At 36.4% G+C, this 20,118-nt stretch overlaps 2 protein-coding genes across 4 annotated transcripts in view; one reads left to right on the top strand and one right to left on the bottom strand.

Moving 5' to 3' along the window:
• ASPN (asporin) overlaps nt 1-14,250 on the bottom strand; it is a 34,965-nt gene extending 20,715 nt beyond the window's left edge. The window contains exons 1-3 of the mRNA XM_074958213.1: nt 14,086-14,250; nt 8,474-8,735; nt 1,540-1,652 (exon numbers count right to left, since the gene is read on the bottom strand). Coding sequence (XP_074814314.1) covers nt 1,540-1,652; nt 8,474-8,711 — 351 coding nt within the window. The 5' untranslated portion in view covers nt 8,712-8,735; nt 14,086-14,250. The remainder of the gene's footprint in view (nt 1-1,539; nt 1,653-8,473; nt 8,736-14,085) is intronic.
• The window catches only part of CENPP (centromere protein P), a 310,225-nt gene that overhangs the window by 153,429 nt on the left and 136,678 nt on the right, over nt 1-20,118 (top strand). The gene's annotated exons all lie outside the window — the stretch shown is intronic.

Genomic DNA, 20,118 nt, shown 5'->3' on the forward strand with positions numbered 1-20,118 from the left:
ATCTCTGGTTCCAGAGTAGCAGCCGTGCTAGTCTGTATTCGCAAAAAGAAAAGGAGTACTTTGTGGCACCTTAGAGACTAACAAATTTATTTGAGCATAAGCTTTCGTGAGCTTCAGCTCACTTCATTGGATGCATCCGTATTCGCAAAAAGAAAAGGAGTACTTGTGGCACCTTAGAGACTAACCTTTTCTTTTTGCGAATACAGACTAACACGGCTGTTACTCTGAAACCTTTCTTTTTTTGATTAATCTCTGTGTTCTTACACTGGAGGTTAGTATCAGTTAGTGTTCACTTAAATTAAAAATTAGTTCTTCGTTAACTTCCTGTAATGTTCATATTGATTACATTTTTGTGTCTGCATACAATGCATTTCACAAGTAGACACTAAGTATGGCAACCACTAAGGTTGTATAATACCTATTTTCTCTACTACCAATGAATCCACAATAAGTAAAAGCTCTATTGATAGACTGCGGAGTAAATTAGATTTGCTAAACTTTCATTTGTTGTTGAGAAACCAAGTGCTGTTGGAAAGGACTTTTTCCATCAGTCAAATCTATCTATCCTGTATTTATTACCATGAAATTGGGAGTCCCTTTTTAAGGTATTCTATGTTGGTCAGTTGACCTTGACTTGACTTGACTTTTTTACTTTGAGTTCAGGTGTGGATTTGTTATTTTCTTTTCTTTTTGTGTATGGTGGCTGTCTATTATGTCTAAAAACTGAATTAAGAGACTATTAAAGAAACCAAGATATGCTCCATGAGCTGTAAGGAGATAGAAGATATGGGGAAAAAATCTCAAATATTTGTGAGATAGGAGGGATTTTGCAAAAAGCATGTGATTTTTATTTTTGTTTACCATAATTGTTTATACAGATTTTCCTGATCTAGACCTCCCAGTCACCCCAGCTTGTCCTATTTTCCTTGTACTGCTGGAAGGGAGTATCAGGTACAATCCTGTCTCATTGATATAGTCTAGTTTTAAAGTGTCATTTTCTCATCATAATTTTTAATCATTTAAATATTATTTTAACTTAGTATGCTTACCTATATCTTAAAGAATTAATAAGGCAGACAGGATTTTCAAAGGAGCTCAGTGTTGGCCTTACATTGTTTCATTTGAAGTTAATGGGAGTTTTACCATTCACTTCAATGGAGGCAGAGTTAGGTGCTTTTGAAAATTCCTCCGTGACATCTGCTTCACATGTGGGATTAAGTTTATGGCTGTTGGTTACAGTTCTTAGATGGGGAGAGTGGGAATTTGTCTTATAATCAGTTAAAGCTGAGAGAAATTTCTCTCTGGGTATTTAAAAGCTTGAATGTATTTTCCCTGCCCATGGCATGTGTCTGGATGTTGTGAGCTCCATGTAAACTGACAAGATTGCAGTCTGTAATGTGTATGCACCCAGAGTTGAAGGTATCAAAATATTTTATTCTAATTCATCTAAATTATTGTAGAAGGAAGGATATAACTTATATAAATGAATAAAAATCTTAGTTGCCTAAATAAGACTCAATCAGAAAATAACAAACTTACATAAAGTGATGTGAGTCCTTTGAGATCATTTTCCTTGACCTCTTTAATTTTGTTGTTTTGAAGGTCTATCATGCGAGTATCAGATGGAATATTGTTTGGTATTGAAGTCAAACCTATTTAGTGTTAATGATAAACAAAAACATATATAAATGCCTACTATGTTGATATACAGAAAACCATTAACTGCTAAGCAGGATAACACAATGACAATGTAAATGTGTGGTTTTTAGTTCTGCATTGAATACATATGTTGTTAGGTAAGTTTAGCTTATAATTTTAGCTTTCAAAAAAAGTTTCATATTTATACAAAGCTCAACATCAGCCCACAATTCCCATGAATTGTTTTCAGAATTCCATTGAAACAGTTTCTTTTTAAAAGTATAAAATTCATCTGTCGTTTTCCCAAAAGATTGTATCTTCCTCTTAAAGTGTAGGCACCAGAAAGTGAAACTGAGTAGGAATTGACTCTATAAAATAAAAAGTTAAACTGCCTAGTCTACTTTTTGTACTTTAAGAAGCTTGGATATTGAAAATAAATAATAATACTTAAACACATTTCTAATTCATAGATCTCAAAGTGTTTTAGAAAAACAGATAACCATTTTTTCTCCATTTCACAGATGGGTAAACTGTGACACAGAGAGGTCATACTGAGTTAGAATAGAGCTCAGCTCTCTTGACTCCCATGATGGTACTCTTCTATACAGGACATTTTAAAATAACGAGATTTATCATCACTTGCACTTTCAGTAAAAAATAGTTTGTTAGGATTATTCAAAATAAAATGTACATATCCTCTTTGCTTGTTAAACTAAATGGTTATGATTAGAAAAGTTACAATAAAGTGGTTTCATGGGATTCAATAATTCAGTGGATTCATATTATGTATGATCAGTTTACAAGTCAAAATATGATTTTTAAAAAACTATTTGTAATGTAATCTCTACCTTTGATCTGAAATTCAAACGTAGTCCTTATTTCTCTTTGCTAACTATTGATTTATAAGGCAGAATTGAATCTGGTGTGTTCTTCCAGAGTACTTTGTGTTCTTCAGAATTAAGAGGAGTAAAAACTATTTGTCAGTAAAGTAAGTAGATATGACTTTAAATACAGAGTGGAAGTTTCGCTGAGGAGAAGTAAAGTGGGGTGTGGAGGGATTTTTCACTGGCCTTCTGCATTGCAATGAATTTCACCTTGGATGTTTAGATTTATAATTTAAAAAAATAACACATTTTAAAATCAGATCAGTCCCACTTTTTGTATTTGGCAACCTGAGTTCAGGGTTTAGTTTTGTTTTTTGCTGCTCCAGTTAATGATCTTATTGTCTTCAGCTTTGGTTGCTGGCTGTCATGAATAGACAAATTCTGAGGATTTCTAACTGTGCCTTTTTAAACTTGAGTTTGAATCCCCAAAATAATGTAAATTAACTTGAGCAATATACACTTCTTTATTAAACATAAAATGTAAGTTTAGAACAACAGCATGCAATAGGAAATATAATCTTATCCTCTGTAAAAGGCTCACTGTCGGACCTGGTTCGGCCTCCATCCCATTGCACATATATTATATGAGACAGAGGCTGTTGCCTGCAGCTGTGGACCCTCTGTTCCTCTCTTCCCACTTCCTCCCATCCAGGAACTGGAGAAAGGCCTATCAGGGAAGGATGGGAAACTAAGCAGGAACTGACAGGAGATTCCAGATAGGAGAGAATTCAGACCATGGCCTCAGGAAGGCAGTGGGGAAGAAGAGGGTATAGCACTCCTAAGGTAGAGTCCAGACAGCAGTACTTGTTCTGGGGGAGGAAGGTGTACTTAATATGGAAAGGGCTGAAATAAAGGTGGTGGTATCCCACAAGAACTCTCCCTAGTACCTGGGTTCAAGATGGCCTGTGTTTAATGGCATGTGCCATAATTGACAAATGTATAATTATTTTTAAATATAAAATCTGTTTTATGGATTCTTTTCTAAGTGTCTGAATTTAATAAAACAGTTTTGCAACCTGTAACAGGGCACCCAATTACAATTACCCTGTTACAGATTGCAAACGTTGTTTATTTTATTCAGATAATGAGGAAAACATCCATAAAAACAGGTTTTACCCTTTTTTAAAAAAATCTTTCAATAATGAGTTGAAATGAACTAAAGCATAGGTGTCACACATTGTAAGGGCTTGTGTTGCAAATGAGCAGGTTTGAAGGTTAAGAGCTTTGTTCATTGGTAGAAAATATGCTGATACAGGGCTACAGTACAAAAGGAATTATTTCTTCACACAACGCACAGTCAACCTGTGGAACTCTTTGCCAGAGGATGTTGTGAAGGCCAAGACTATAACAGGGATCAGAAAAGAACTAGATAAGGTCATGAAGGATAGCTCCACCTATGGCTATTAGCCAGGATGGACAGGGGTGCAAAGCCATGCTTTGAGTGTCCCTAGCCTCTGTTTGCCAGAAGCTGGGAATGGACGACAGGGGATGGCTCACTCTATGATGGCCTGTTCTGTTCATTCCCTCTGAAACACCTGGCATTGGCCACTGTCACAAGACAGGATACTGGGCTAGATGGACCACTGGTCTGACTCAGTATGGCCGTTCGTACATTCTTATGTACTGGAATATAGCTCTTAGATCTACCAATACTGTTCTTTATGGTTGTTGAACATTTAATTTAGTTTATTCTTTACTTTTGTAGTTAAAAGAGTGGTAGATTCTATTTGTTATTTAAGTGGCATGTTCTGCTCTATATCCTGTACAGAAGTCCTATGGTTTTGATAACTCTTAGGAAGAAATTGCTGTGCTGTTTTTATTTTGAGCATAAGGATCTTTATTAGTTATATGGTATTTTATTTTTTGTATTACTCTTTGGTCACTAAATATATTAATAGTGGGTTGATTAGAAAATCAGTATGGTGTTAGTCTTATTTTACTATAAATTTTTAGAGTGTTTCCTGTTAAACGAACTCTTCAGTTAAATAAAATATAAACTTAAAGAGAAATGACAAGCACATTTATGATTGTTAAGCATGGTTATATTTCTTAGAAGAATAGATCTTCAAAGGGTATAGGCATGGGTCTCTTATCTTTGGCAAGATTTTGTACTATAATATAAAGATGGATATTATGTAAGCTAAGATCTTAAAACAACAAAAACTTCAGTAAAGAAAGGTGAGTGTGTGTGTTGGTTTGTTTTGTTTTTGTGTACGCGCGCACACTGGTTTGTGAGGGCTGGATTATGCCAGGCAGGCCCAATCAGCCATTAAGGAGCAAATGAGTGAGATGTAGGTTGAGTGGAAAGCCTTGATTAGAGGGAAGCTCACCTGAGCAGAGGTGGACTTGGGCTAGTATGAACCCAGGCAGCTGGCAGTAGCAAAGGCTGCTGAGAGGAAGGCAGTTATCACCCTCTGTTCAGTAGAGAGGGAAGTAGAGAACCCAGGGAAAGAGTAGGATCCGGGGGCCTGACCCTGAGGGAAGGGCATACCCTGAAGTGAGCAGGATCTAGAAGGAATGCAAAGCAGGAAGCAGCCCAGGGAGTAAACACCAAGATTAGGGACTGAACAGATCTTGGCTGCATGTTGTCATACGAAGTCATATGAGTACTCCCATCCCATAAAGAACAGGATTATTCATGCTCTTAAGATTGTTCATGTGCATAGTTACCTTTCTGAACTGGGACCTAAAAGAATGGGAATTTTGCCATTTGACTGTAATGGAAGCAGAAAAAAAAGATGTTGCCTTCATTTTAAACAGTTCTAGAAGAAAAAAGGTTTCTTCCATACCTTGTGGAAGTAATATCATTCTTAAAAGAATTTTTGATGAAATTTATGTATATAACTATTTTTTAATAATGTAAGAGCATATTCTCTAGACAGCATATCAGATGTTAGAGGGAGAATATGATCAGGAAATTTACACAAGTTTCTGATTCTGGAATTTAAAAAAAATCTTGCTTTCACCAAGGCTGAGGGGAATTGTGAAGAGAGAAAGAGAGAGTGCACAGATCAGAGAGGAAGGCTGATGGGGAGGACTTGGGTGCACGGTCGATGACAGCAACATTAAGAGGGAGAGGAGAGCCAGATACAGTGCGGTTCAGGAAGAGAAGGAGTGGGAAAAGGGAGGAGGAAGCACACCCAGTCTGATCCATCACAGTGAGCTTGAGAGGACAGGCCTCTTTGATAGAGCCAAGCTGCAGGGGCATGATCATATGAAGGGATCCAGGATTCTGTGAGAGCCAAGAACTGGAAGGAGCGAGATATGAAGAGGTTGTGGATGGCAGTAATCTTTTTAGGGATTGAATGGACATTCCAGAGAAAGCAAGAAAAAGGGAGAAAGAAGGAGGATGGGCTTGGGGTTAAGAATTGTGGCATGAGAAGAGCAGATATGGTGGCAGAGATGGGTGTAGGAGGAGGAAAGGGTGAGAATAGAGGGAGGCCCATAGGCAAATGTCACCGGAGGTGAGGAGAGGTATCTAGATGTGGGAGGATTTGTGTTGGCAGGAGAGGTGGGCAGATCAGGATGGAAAGCGGAAGAGTAGGCAGAGCTGGCGGGAATGATAGAGGGGTGAGGATAACAAGGGAGAGGAAAATGAACCAGTGGAGGGAATGGGGAGGGGAAATTTAAAAGAAAACCCTTTTTCTTTAAGAATACCCAATTTTGTTATAAACTCCAGTTAAAACAACCTATTGGCATCCTTGAATTATATAAAGCCTAACAACAAAGACTTACACAGATAGAGACTGTAGTCATTAATTATAGAGATCGTGATCCTTATGTACTATATTATATATCTATGAATCTTAGTGTTGTTCACATATTTTCCTTTGGTCAAAATGTCATCATTATGGTTATGCTATTCAGTCTTAACCTAGACAAATAACTGATATTCTTTCCATGCTCTTGCATTATAATTTTCTTGCGGTTGATTCGTGGCTTTTGTCTCTTGTCATCCTTTTCTGTTGTCATGTGATCCAACCACTCTGCAAATCAACATAAGAACGTAAGAATGGCCATACTGGGTTAGACCAAAGGTCCATCAAGCCCAGTATGCTGTCCTCTGACGGTGGCCAATGGCAGGTGCCCCAAAGGGAATGAACAGACAGATTATCACCAAGTGGTCCATGCCCTGTCACCCAATCCCAGCTTCTGGCAAACAGATGCTAGGGACACCATTCCTGCCCATCCTGGCTAATAGCCATTGATGGGCCTATCTTCCATGAATCTATCTAGCTCCCTTTTGAACCCCATTATAGTATTGGCCTTCACAACATCCTCTGGCAAGGAGTTCCAGAGGTTGACAGTGCATTGCGTGAAAAAATACTTTCTTGTGTTTTAAATCTGGTACCTATTAATTTCATTTGGTGGCCCCTTGTTCTTGTATTATAAGAAGGAGTAAATAACACTTCCTTATTTACTTTCTTTATACCACTCATGATTTTATAGACGTCTATCATATCCCCCCTTAGTCACCTCTTTTCCAAGCTGAAAAGTCCCAGTTTTATTAATCTTTCCTCATACGAAAGCCGTTCCATACCCCTAATCATGTTTGTTGCCCTTTTCTGAACCTTTTCCAATTCCAATATATCTCTTTTGAGATGGGGCAACCACATCTGCACGCAGTATTCAAGGTGTGAGCATATCATGGATTTATATAGAGGCAATATGATATTTTTCTGTATTATTATCTGTCCCTTTCCCAACATTCTGTTTGCTTTTTTGACTGCTGCTGCACATTGAGTGGATGATTTCAGAGAACTATCCACAGTGACTCAAGATCTCTTCTTGAGTGGTAACAGCTAATTTAGACCCCATCATTTTATATGTATAGTTAGGATTATATTTTCCAATGTGAATTACTTTGCATTTATCAACATTAAATTTCATCTGCCATTTTGTTGCCCAGTCACTCAGTTTTGTGAGATCCTTTTGTAGCTCTTCGCAGTCTGCCTGGGACTTAACCATCTTGAGTAGTTTTGTATCATCTGCAAATTTTGTTACGTCACTGTTTACCCCTTTTTCCAGATCATTTATAAATATGTTAAATAGGACTGGGCCTTGGGGGACACCACTATTTACTCTCTCCATTCTGAAAACTGACCATTTATTCCTACCCTTTATTTCCTATATATTAACCAGTTACCGATCCATGAGAGAACCTTCCCTCTTATCGCATGACTGCTTATTTTGCTTAAGAGCCTTTGGTGAGGGACCTTTCTGAAAATCTAAATACACTATATCCACTGGATCTCCTTTGTCTGCATGCTTGTTGACCCCCTCAAAGAATTCTAGTAGATACTTTTTTAGATATAAACTTTTATGGGAGAGGGGAGTAGGGACTTCTCTAATACAAATACAAGACATTGCACATTTGATACAGGTCATAGTCTGTCCTCATATACTTTGGTACAATTTCAATTGAAATAAAGGGAATAAGTGAAGGCAGAATGTGTGTCTCTGAAAATTTTAGTTCTTATGTTTTGTGGGCATTATTCTCTCATCTTTGGATCGAAATAATCTTGTTAACAGATGGGAAAGGAAATATTTGTCTAAATAAAATAGCATTTTACTATTAAGGAAATGAGTTTTATGTAGTCTAAATTGCTTACCAACTTCAACTACATTGATACAAGTCAACCCTCACACAAGGAGGTTGCACTGATTTTAATTACATCAGTTTCTAAACTGGTATTGAACAAATCGGTATAAGTTGTGTGTGTGTAGACAAGGCCTCAGAGAGAGAACTTCATAGATGATATCCTTTGGAAATCTGACTGAAACAATCTAGTAGTAAAAAAATTAGTCTCCTTGAAAACTAATACTACTTTATCCCTCAAAACACTATTTGTTTCATAAATTCATAATTCATGGAAATGCAGAATTCACCTCTTTAAAAAATTTCCAAAGAATAATTCCCATGATAGACAGACATGCAGATTTATTCTTACCAAGGTCAGAGCAGTGGACAACTCTCATATAACACTGACATCCAAAGGGACATACTGGAAATATATCAAAAGGAACTTGTTGCAGAATTGGTCTTCTAGTTGGAAATAGAGAGTTATCATCATCATTTTCATCTTCCATATCTTGCAGCATCATATGCTTTAATGTAAAGTGTGAAGGGCCAATGAAATGTTTAGCAGAGCACAAACCCAAGAAGAGAAGCAACACATATTCTTTCATGTCTTCTCACGGAGAATAACTAATCTTAGGGGGAAAAGAACAAAATATAGCCGAGTTAGAAAATGTAGAACTACAAATAACTTCTTCATACTTCTAGTTTAATTCATCTCTTGTAACACTCTTTGGCCAGAGCCAAAAATGATTCTTACAAAGAATAAGAATGAAGTTGCTGAATAGTTGATGCTGATGCAACAGTTAAGGAGTTTATTGAGCTCAATTAAAAGGTCTCTTGATAATGCACTGAAATAGGTTTTGAGTGTAGTACAGTGAGCTCTAGACTTATGAGACATGTTGTATGTGAGTTTTGTAGCAAAACTTGTTACAAGTTTTTAGGATATGATCCCAGTTTATTAATCCTCTGATGTCTGTTAGCATTAAATTGCAGTATGTTTTAAACAGACTTATTGTTCCTATTGCATCTAGGGGGATGGGAAATAGTTATATGAGATATAAAATGCATCCATCAGAACATTCTCTGGTCATGTCCTCAAATTTGAGGAGGAAAAAATCTACAGTTGTAAGTTCTCAAACCCAGAATCAACTTACCTCTTGTCTTAGGTATTCAGATCTAAAGATTCGTGGTAAAAGCCCTGCACTTATTACTATTGTTGCAATGGCATATAGGGAAAGAGTTGATCTTTTATGTGACAAAGATCCAAATGGTATAGGTCTGTATTGTTTAAAATCAGAGACTTAAATTGTACCTGTAAATTAACTGTAAGCCAATGCCCATCCCTGGGAACAGAAGTAATATTTTTATTTGTGTTACAGGAGCACCTATAGGCCCAAACCCCAAGATTAGGGCCCGATTGTTCTTGGAGTACTACATGGACAGAGTCATAGACAGTCTGCCCTGAAAAGCTTACAATCTAAATAGATAAGACTTACAGTTGTAACTTATGGCTGATCCCAGTACAGTCCCACGTAGTAATCCAGTGCAGAGGTCTCAAAGATGTTAATCAATTGGGCTATATCCACATTAGAGGAATAGTCAGGCATATGTAGATTAAAAAGTATTTTTTACACTACTAGTGCTATTTAGGAATCCAGAAACACTCCCAAATTTCAGATCATCTCAAAAAAATACATATATCTTACTGCAAAAGCAGGGACAGATGTTAGTTCACGATGCCTGTTAATAATATGTAATAAATAATTTCTGGGTTTACCTTGTGCCAGATTGATCTCATCCACTCCCCTTGACTAATCCTTGGGAAAGCAGGGAGCCTGTACCATTCAGGCCTGAGCCTTGAATCTTCTGTGAATTAATGCCGAGGCAATTCACATCTCTTGACAATTTCCCCCAGTGCATTGCACACCATATAAATTGAACACATGGGGTGATCAAATAGAACCCTGTGAAATTGCCACTAAGGCTGATGAGCAATTGCTCAGCAATATCTTTTCATGATTCTATTTACGGTAACATTGCAACTACTGAATTATCCCAGTTAGAGTCTGTAAGCAAGTGAACAAAACATTGTGGCCAATAGTATCAGACTGAAGACTGCTCTAAAAGAATCTGCCTGGACACCTATCCTCTCTCCGAGACTGGAAGAAAGTAATCAACCATTGAAGCAAGTGCAGTCTCAGTTCCATGCCCAGTGGAAAATCATATTGACATGGGTCAGAGAAATTGGAGAGTTCCAGATTGTTTCTCTACAGCCTTCTTAATAACCTGCCCATAAACAATAATTGTCAAGGTTGTCACTGTCTACATGAGTTCCTGAGCATGGCTAAACTGCTTGCCCAAGGAGAGCTAATACCTTTTCCCAAAGAAAACGTTAATAAACAGTCAAAGTAGTTCCAAAACCTCTTATCAGAGTTAATTAATAACATGGGAAATGGTTCCATCTGCTAGATATGTGGCTGAAACTCCTCCAGCACATTAGAAATCTTGCAAGCAAAACTGGCAAAAATTAGACACTATGTTAGGAATATAGGAGTTGTCAGTTAGGAATATAGAAATTGCTTCTCACAGTAGACATTACCAGATGCTTCATATTAGACAATTATGGAATATGGGATAAATTTGATTTGTCCCTTCCTAACATGGATCAGCTACCATGGATGTAGCCAATGTTGTTAGAATCCAATCAGTTATGTTCGTATAGTCACAGTGAATAAGAAGCAAAAGTTCTTTGAAATAGAAGCTGTCTGGTTTAATCAGTCACCGAGAATTTTTTTGCAGTTCAAGACTTTCTAGATGCTACAGTGGAGATGAAGAAAGTGCTTTTCTCTTGTACCTTAGCCATGGCGTAGGATTTCAAAAACGCTCTCTGCTGTAATCAGTCAGACTCAGAGTATAATATTCACCACTGGCTCCCTGACTTCATCTTTACATGCTTGCTCTCTCTCTCTCTCTAAACCCCTCACCACCACCCCAGTGATCTGTGAAGATAGTATACATAAGTAGTGGAATTCAGGGGACAAAAGACCATCATATTTAGTCACTAGACTGTTAATAGAGTGGTCCTCAGCTATGTGATAAGTCTTTCATGGAAAGTTCAAACCTAACTGGGTCCACCAATCTGATTAGGTGGATCTATGAAAGAGGTACTCCAGTCCAGGAGCAAAGATAGCTTTGACTTGAAACTGAAGAAGGCAGCATGGTCTAGTTGTTTAGAACACAGACCTGAGATTCAGGAGGCCTGATTTTTGCTCTAATTGTCCACTTACTAGGATATTTAGACTTAATTTGAGGAGCTGGGTGTATCCTACGGTATTCTATGTAGAATCCAAGAGGCACTGCTGTAAACTTTGTAATGCATATCCTGTTTATAAGATAATCTTTTTTTGGGATGTAATAGAATTCTTTTGGGAAATGTTGGATGGATGTAGATCCTTGTTTAATTGCTTAATTAAATGTTTAATTGTCTGTTTATGTGTTGCTTTGACCTATGTTAAATTCCAGTTTTGTGTTTTTGTTGTTTTACATTGTTGCTTTTAATTTACTTATATGAGACCAATGCTTTTTGTGTGTCAGGATCATTGTTCTTAATATTATTGAAACTGTGTGTAAGTATTACATTCATTATACTGGAAGTAACTTCAGAAATCCCAGGGAATATAAAAATTATTATGCTATAATGTAGGGTGGGTATCAGGAGTACCCATTCTTATTCTCTCTCTGAAATGGATGTATAAGTGACAGAAATGTCAGTGGGAAGTAGTACGTGTGTAGCAATTGGCAAATATATTCCATTTGAAATTTCAAATGTTTTTGTGGCTGTGAAACACAGTGAAGAGGTATTGAACATTTTCTGCAAAAACACTGTGATTCTTTAGCTCAGTTCTAACTTCTTTACTAATTTTTGTGTCTGCTTAAACCCCAGTAGATTAATATAAATGCTCCAAATGTTTTAATTCATCTATTTTATGAAATATTTAAATAGGTAACTTTGTAATAAAGTATGTGAAATGGGTTACTGTTGTCAAGATAATGTATACCCTCAGCAGTTCTCATACTTACTAATTGACCAGAACACTGAGGGGGAGATTGTGCCCAGATACAGCAGGACTGGGAAAGGGTACAAGAAGCGTTTCTTCTACTTGCATCATCTGCATAGAGTCCCTATGCTTCCCTGACTTCAGAGAGTGCTCCTTCGCAGCACCTCCAGGAGGACAAGCCACCCCAAATGTATGGGTGGTGAAGTAGAGGGGGCTGTGTGCTCCAGCATCAGGCAGGAAGCTGTTGGGGTGCAGAAGGCATGCCCAGCACTTAGATGCACTGCAATCGTAGTGTTTTCCTTGCACACCCTGAAGCTCTAGAACAGTGGTCCCCAACGTGGTGCCTGTTGCTATTCCCACAGAAAGGTTGGGGACCACTGCTCTAGAAGATATTGTGCCTCTACAGACTCCCCTTAGGACACAGTTGAGCCTCTATGATTTGGAATTCTAAAGGCTGTTTGTTTTATCCCAAACCTCAGATTGCCAGATAACATACAGAAGAGATTAACTCTTTTTTTTTTTATGCATTTGTTAGTGTGGTACAGTTCTTGGTATTTCTAGAATATTACATAAACTTTATGATAAACTCTTAATGTTATTTTAATGTGACTAACACCATTCAGATGTAATAAAACTTGGATTAGAAATTCCTGTGTAACAGTACAGTAACTTCATAATATTAAAATAGTAAATGTGCATTACAAGAGAAAATACAATAAATCAGTTTGTGGACAGAAAGATTATTTGAAGGCCCTGGTAAGTATGCATATGTTCAAAGAAAAATATTGAAATTACTCTATGGCTAGATTCCAGCAGCAGAAAACTGTAACGTGATCATTGTTTTCTTAAGCCATGACACTGAAGGAGTTAACAGTAGAGTAATCAAGACTTAGTCCTTTTTAGAGCCATGTTTAGAAAGAGCTGCTGTTAAGGTAGTTTGATGAAGGGAGGCAAGTTTCCTAGAGCATTGTTTCTGAAAAGGAAATGTTTAAATGAGCCAGGAATAAAACATTGGTTTTGCTTGAAGACAGGCAGGGAAAATCCTTGTGTTCATTAGTATCACAAATCATTGCTCTGTGCAGAGCTTTTGTCCAAAGAAAGGCAAGATAATAGCTCTTTTGACCACTATATATTTAAAAATAGTTTGGCTTCTGTTAGTCATTGTTCCTTCCCAAAAATAAATGGTTTTATATTTTAACTCTTTGTGTTTCTTTGGACTAATGCTTAAGAAAAATAAAATTAAACAACTTTCTGAATAAGAACATATAAGAAACTAAGGTATAATCTGGAAAATACAGCATTATGTTAAAGATACACAGTGCAACTATGAGAAATGCAGACTTAAATAAAATAGCTGAGATAGTGGTTTTTATTTTATTGACTTTGAATAGGGTCTACTTTACTTATACCTTGAAAATTAGATGAACATTAATCTATGAGCATTTATGCTATTTTCACTTATTTAAACGTCTATTCTGTTCACTATTTTATTTTTGTTTTAAAATCTTTTTTCTGTTATACTTGATAAAATAAATTTTTCATTAAAATGATTTTTAGTAGTATATTAATTATAAGTAATGATTATAGAACAGGGCTGTGCATAGATTAAAATAACAAGGAAAGATTTATCATATTTTGCTTTAGATGTTTACGTGACAATATAAATCACTTCTTTTCTTTTTATGAGGTTGATTACTGTTTGCTAATCCAGCTAGAGCACTGTTGCTTTTACTCTTTGATTCTAAAATTTCAGTAAACTTGAAAACATTTGAACTACAAAGTATACTATGAAAAATATTTTTACTTTATAAATCATTTAGTACTGCAAAGCACTTATTTACCTAACAGTGTTATCTTCATATAAATATGTTGCTTAATTCTGTACTGCTGTTTAAATGTGAATAGATGCAAAAATGTAACATACCTGGTAAATGTGGCAGTCCTTCCAAAAGCAGTGATAATCCACCGAAGAGGTTTATTTCAATTTTTTAAATTGTAAGTATTAACAAACTTGTTTTGAGTGCTGTGAAATTGAGAGTGGGCATTCCAAGGAAAAATTCAACTTGAAAAGTTCCTGATCTGCCTGGCACCCTGGATGATACTTGAGTAAACTGCTTCTACAGATTAGCCCATTTTAGTACTGAAGAAAGACATTAAGAAGACTTGTTACTACTCATGTGGTTTTCATCACTGCTTGTATTACAGCCAAAACTTCTAGCTTAACTCTAGACGTCTAGTTAGAAGACTTGGTAAAACCTAAAATATAATAATGGATGGCACCTGGCCATTGGAAGTACAGTGAAGTCCATTCAAATCCATTTCTGATATGAGAACAATTTTTTAAAAATAATTTTTCAGTGCATCATTCCTTAGAGTGTGGCATTTACCAAAATGTGAACACACATCCATTCAAAGAATAAATAGTGATGATGATCAGCAAGTTATCAAACCTATTCAAAGACTAAAGCTGTAAAATTAATACACTGCTTATCCTTTTATGTAGTTGTATATAGATAAGACATCTTACTTATAGTAAATACCTAGCAACAGACCAAGTATACACCAGACTTTCTGATTTAAAACCCTACATTATATTATTAAATACAAGGAACAAAGTGTATGCTTTGTTTAAAACAGTAATTTTTTTTTAGCAAGTTTCAAGGTCATTAATACAAAGAAAAGGAGTACTTGTGGCACCTTAGAGACTAACAAATTTATTTGAGCATGAGCTTTCGTGAGCTACAGCTCACTTCATCGGATGCAACCGATGAAGTGAGCTGTAGCTCACGAAAGCTCATGCTCAAATAAATTGGTTAGTCTCTAAGGTGCCACAAGTACTCCTTTTCTTTTTGCAAATACAGACTAACACGGCTGTTACTCTGAAAGGTCATTAATGAGAACATTGGAATAAATGCCTATTGCGGGAACTTGCTTATGTTAACATAACTCCAGTCTTTAGCTGCAATATGTTATAATCATGATTGGAGCTATAAGTTTAAGCTAGGTCCGTGGAAAAATAGAAATCATTTACATTATTCATACTACAGTATCCATACCAATATAGTTAGAAGCAGGGTTATATGCTGCTTACCTTTAACAGATTGTCTATTTAAAGTGATATGGCACTAACGTGAGTTGCCTATACTGCTGTTTGCATCGTCAACGTAATTAATGGTTTATGTCCCTCGATTTAGGACAAATTCAGGATTTTCATTTATCCAGTTTTATAGATATGTTACTTTGTCATTACTAATGTAAATGGCTCTTTTTTATGTTACAATTCTGATAATCTTGCAAGAGGGGGAAAAAAAGATTAAAAATTCTGGTTCCTTTCCATCCTGATAAAATGTTTGGATGGCAAGGAATTATAAGTTCATGTTGATGACATGTCGATAAGGTTACAGATTTGTTTCAGTAGCACTAGTTATTTTGTCTACTGTACTTTTAAGGGGGAAAAGAAGCAGAGATGCTACACTAACATTTCCAAACTGAAGTTACTATACTAAAGAAAATAAGGCTCGTGTTGCTCACTGCATTGTTCTTTTTTGTATGTTCCAGGTTGACTAGAGTAGATGAGTAATACACCCTTTATGGATCAGTGTTTCCCAAATAGTGAAATTACCTTTCATTAACAATCAAATTCCCACACCAAAAGTTCAATGATACTCCTTTTAATATTTCAGATGTGTAGTTCTAGATTTCAAAATCCTATCAGCATTAGAACAAACTTCCTAAGAAAATATGTTGCCTGTATATTGAATGAGTTTGTGTGCATCCATTTACTTGAACAAATTTGGATAAAATTGCTGTAATGAAGTCTGTCTTGGCCCTTTAATAGTAAAAGGGAACATTTTGAGGTGGTAGTTTGGATAGGAGGAATATAATTGCATCTTTTTTTTTTTCCTTTAATAGTGGAGGATTGAGTAGGGTGATTCTAGCTGAAATAGTTTCAAAATTATGAAGAGACTTAAATTCTAAAATAAAATATTTTATAATCACCTTTGCAGTCAGCTGACTGCCAAATTCTGAACCTCACACTCTCTATTTTTTTATGCAATAGTTGATGACATCACAAAAAAAGTAGTTCAGGGAATCCTAATATGGCCAACTAGGCTTTGGGAACTTAATCATGTTCTTTCAAAAATTCACAAAATCTTTTACAATTTACCATAAAACTGCATCAAAATCTAGTCCATATTTTTAATTACAAGTGAGATTGTCCGACAGTCAGACTGTTGCTTGGCTTGTTCTTAAGCAATTAACTTAATTTCAGTTAATGACATAGCAGGCTATTCATGTAAAATTGGTATATTCTTTAAAACAAATGCTACTTTTAAGAACAGACTAACTTCTGATTGGATGAAGCACAAATCAAGACCAGTATATAATGCAATCAGAAGACCACTTTCTAGTGTTGAGAAATTACATAACTGCAGCTATGGCATAGAAACTTCGATGGACACATTTATTTGTTGTGTAATAAAATCAGTGCTGTAGAATGTGGCCGTGACGACTATTTTTTTCCTTTGAGAGTGACTATATTTGGTTACTGGATACGTATCATTAGGAATACGTTGTCATACGTCCTTAAAACCTTCCAGTATGTTTGAATTTTGTCTTTTTTCCAAAGCTTGTATGCAAGTCTTAGTGAAGGGCAAAATAAGTTTTCATTAATGTCCACTGTTTTTAAAGGTGGTTACATTAATCATTTTCATGTAAACTCTGACTGTACATATTCTCTCTTGGAGACTAACCATAACATTTTAATAACATGACATATTTCTTTTTTACTGAGAACCCAGTACATTTGAATGCAGTCATATGTTTTGGTTTTAGTTAAGTTCTGGGCTTTCTCAAGTTCGTCCATGCTATTTGCACTACTTGAATATGGAAAGTTTATTCTTCCACTTCTGTGGTTCACCTTGATTCTTCACTCTCTCTCTGTGTAGATGTAGTAATTATGCTTGTTTAATTTTATGTACACAACAAACATAAATTTATTGCATCAACACTTTATGTATGTGTTAATGCACTCAAACTTTTTTCTGAAAAGTTGTTTTAGCATCTGACTTATAAACTAAAATATTTGAAACCACAAATAAACGTGTTCTCACTTTACAGCCTGAAGCCTTTCATTATCAACATGTTGAAACCAAATAGGGTATGACTAGTATCTTAAAATATGTCTGTGTATTGTGTTAGAGCATGTACATAAGAGCTGTAAACTCAAGTGTACAGTAACATGTGCCCACATGATTTTCAGACATACTGTTAACAACCAAAACAAAAATATTTTCTTCTTTAATTTTTAAGTGTTAATGAAAAGGGATAGTATTGCAGAGTGTGGTCCACTGGTTAGAGATGGACATAGGAGTCCAGAGGCCTAGGTTCTATTTTTTCTGTTGACATCCTTTCTGGGTTTAGGCAATCTTAGATTCCCCAACTATAAAACGTGATTTTTAAAAGTTCTTTGACAACCTGTAGTGAAAGGCACTATGTAAATGCATTTTTGTATTACTTCTACAGAAGGTACACGATGAGCAGTGGCAGTGCAAATTGTCAACATTCCCCAACTGTAACTTGGAGAGACCAGATAAGTAGTTCAGTCTCCATGTCTACTCAGTTGTTGGCCTATCTGCTGATACTGCTTACAAACTTTCTCATTAGGAGAATGTTTTTTTGTAATATGGATACCCGTCCACTATAAATGGACTGAGAACCCAATCATGCTCAACATAGATCATCTAACAGTTGTAAAGATCATATCTACATGGGACAGCAATGCACACTAAAGGAGTATGATTTCTAAAATGCACTAACATGTTGCACACTAATTTGTCTGTGTAGACCCTGCTGGTGCACACTAATAATTCCCTCATGCACTGTTTGAAACAGTACTACATTAAAGTACCAAGTAGTGCACCTTAGAAATCACATTCCATTAGTGTGCATTGCTGCACCCTGTCGACAAGCCCTGAGTAACTACATCTTGACCTGAAGTCAATTCATGGACTTAATGCTGAGAGGCTCCACAACCTGTGTCAAGCTACTGAGTCTTCCAGTTACTAGAGTCTAGGAAAAGTTTTCTGTTTTGAAACACAAAATCAAGCTGATGCTGCACTTCCTTGTTAACAAAATAAAATAATTAAAGAAGTAAAACTCTCACTTCCTAAATATATGTATGTTGTTCTTGCCATATCTTTTTTTGGGTCAATGATATGACAGGGTAATTGACAATGGATCTGTCTACATGAGTCTTTGCTACAGAGTTATCTTCCTTTCAGTTCTAAGGGCAATATTTAAAGTTATTTTTATTTGCATTGGCTTGGAAGTTTTAAGAAAAAAAAGTCTGTCCAAACCCGTAGATACTTCCATGATTCATTGTACAACAGCAGTAAAATAGATCAAAGCCTTTGCTTTGAGTAATGTTAAAAACACTTGTTCATCAAGCTACAAGAGATGCTTAAATTCACTGTTTGACATCAACCAATTTTTCATTCTGGGGTGTGTGAGGGTGACACTTGGGGTTGTACTATATGTTCTCTTAATTAGTGTTGCATTGTTTTCCTCTTTTAAAAATAAATTAGTATGTTAGAAGCTGGCATTTCTAAACTTAAAATAGTTATAGTTTCCAGTCGATTTGTGTGAAATGTCATTAAAATTACTTTTAGAAACAGCAAAATGTGAGACTTATAACTTGGCATTGTTGTAAACATCATTTATTGCAACTTGCATGTTTGTCTCCAGGTTAATGAATTTTGTCAAACCTGTTACGTGTTTTTGAAGAAGCTGTGTTTTTACATTTCTTTCAGAAGGTGAGCATGTAACATTTAGTAGGTTGACTTGTCGGATCTCTTCTAAACCAAATTTGTTGAAAGATACATGTTCTCATTATGGAAAAGTTTACATATAACTTCAGGAAATATTAATAATACACAGGAAGGAATTACCGCACTAAATTCATTCTCTGAACTCTGTTTTACAAAGCATATGAATGTTCTCACTTAGGCATGTGTTCTCAGATACAATAAAATAAATTATAGAATGCTTGGTCATGGAGAACCAATGAAGAAGAGAGTTTGGGCAGTACACTACCAGCCTAAGTGACAGAGTTCCATAAGATTAGTGCTTCTGGTTTGACATCTGCTAGATGAATAAAAGAGCAATTCAAAACTCAACAACAAGTTCCCGAAAGACATAAAAGGTATTCCTAAATCTTTTATTGGCATACATACAGACAAATTGGAGGATTGGGCCAAAAGAAATCTGATGAGATTCAACAAGGACAAGTGCAGAGTCCTGCACTTAAGATGGAAGAATCCCATGCACCGCTACAGGCTGGGGACCAACTGGCTAAACAGCAGTTCTGCAGAAAAGGACATTGGGATTACAGTGGCCAAGAAGCTGGATATGAGTCAGCAGTGTTCCCTTGTTGCCAAGAAGCCTAGTGGCATATTGGGCTGCATTAATAGGAGCATTGCCAGCAAATCGATGGAAGTGATTATTCCCCTCTGTTCGGCACTGGTGAGGCCACATTTGGAGTATTGCATCCAGTTTTGGGCCTCCCACTGCAGAAAGGATGTGGACAAATTGGAGAGAGTCCAGCACATGACTTATGAGGAGAGGATGAGGGAACTGGGCTTATTTAGTATGCAAAAAAAGAGTGAGGGGGGATTTGATAGCAGCCTTCAACTACCTGAAGTGGGGTTCCAAAGAGGATTGAGTTAGGCTATTCCCAGTGGTGGCAGATGACAGAACAAGGAGCGATGGTCTCAAGTTGCAGTGGGGGAGGTCTAGATTGGATATTAGGAAAAGCTATTTTACAAGGGGGTGGTGAAGCACTGGAATAGGTTACCTAGGGAGGTGGTGGAATCTCCCTCCTTAGAGGTTTTTAAGGCCTGGCTTGACTAAAAGTCCTGGCTGGGATGATTTAGTTGGGGTTGGTCCTGCTTTGAGC

Source organism: Natator depressus, chromosome 7, assembly GCF_965152275.1.
Source record: "Natator depressus isolate rNatDep1 chromosome 7, rNatDep2.hap1, whole genome shotgun sequence".
NCBI classification, from domain to species: Eukaryota; Metazoa; Chordata; order Testudines; family Cheloniidae; genus Natator; species Natator depressus.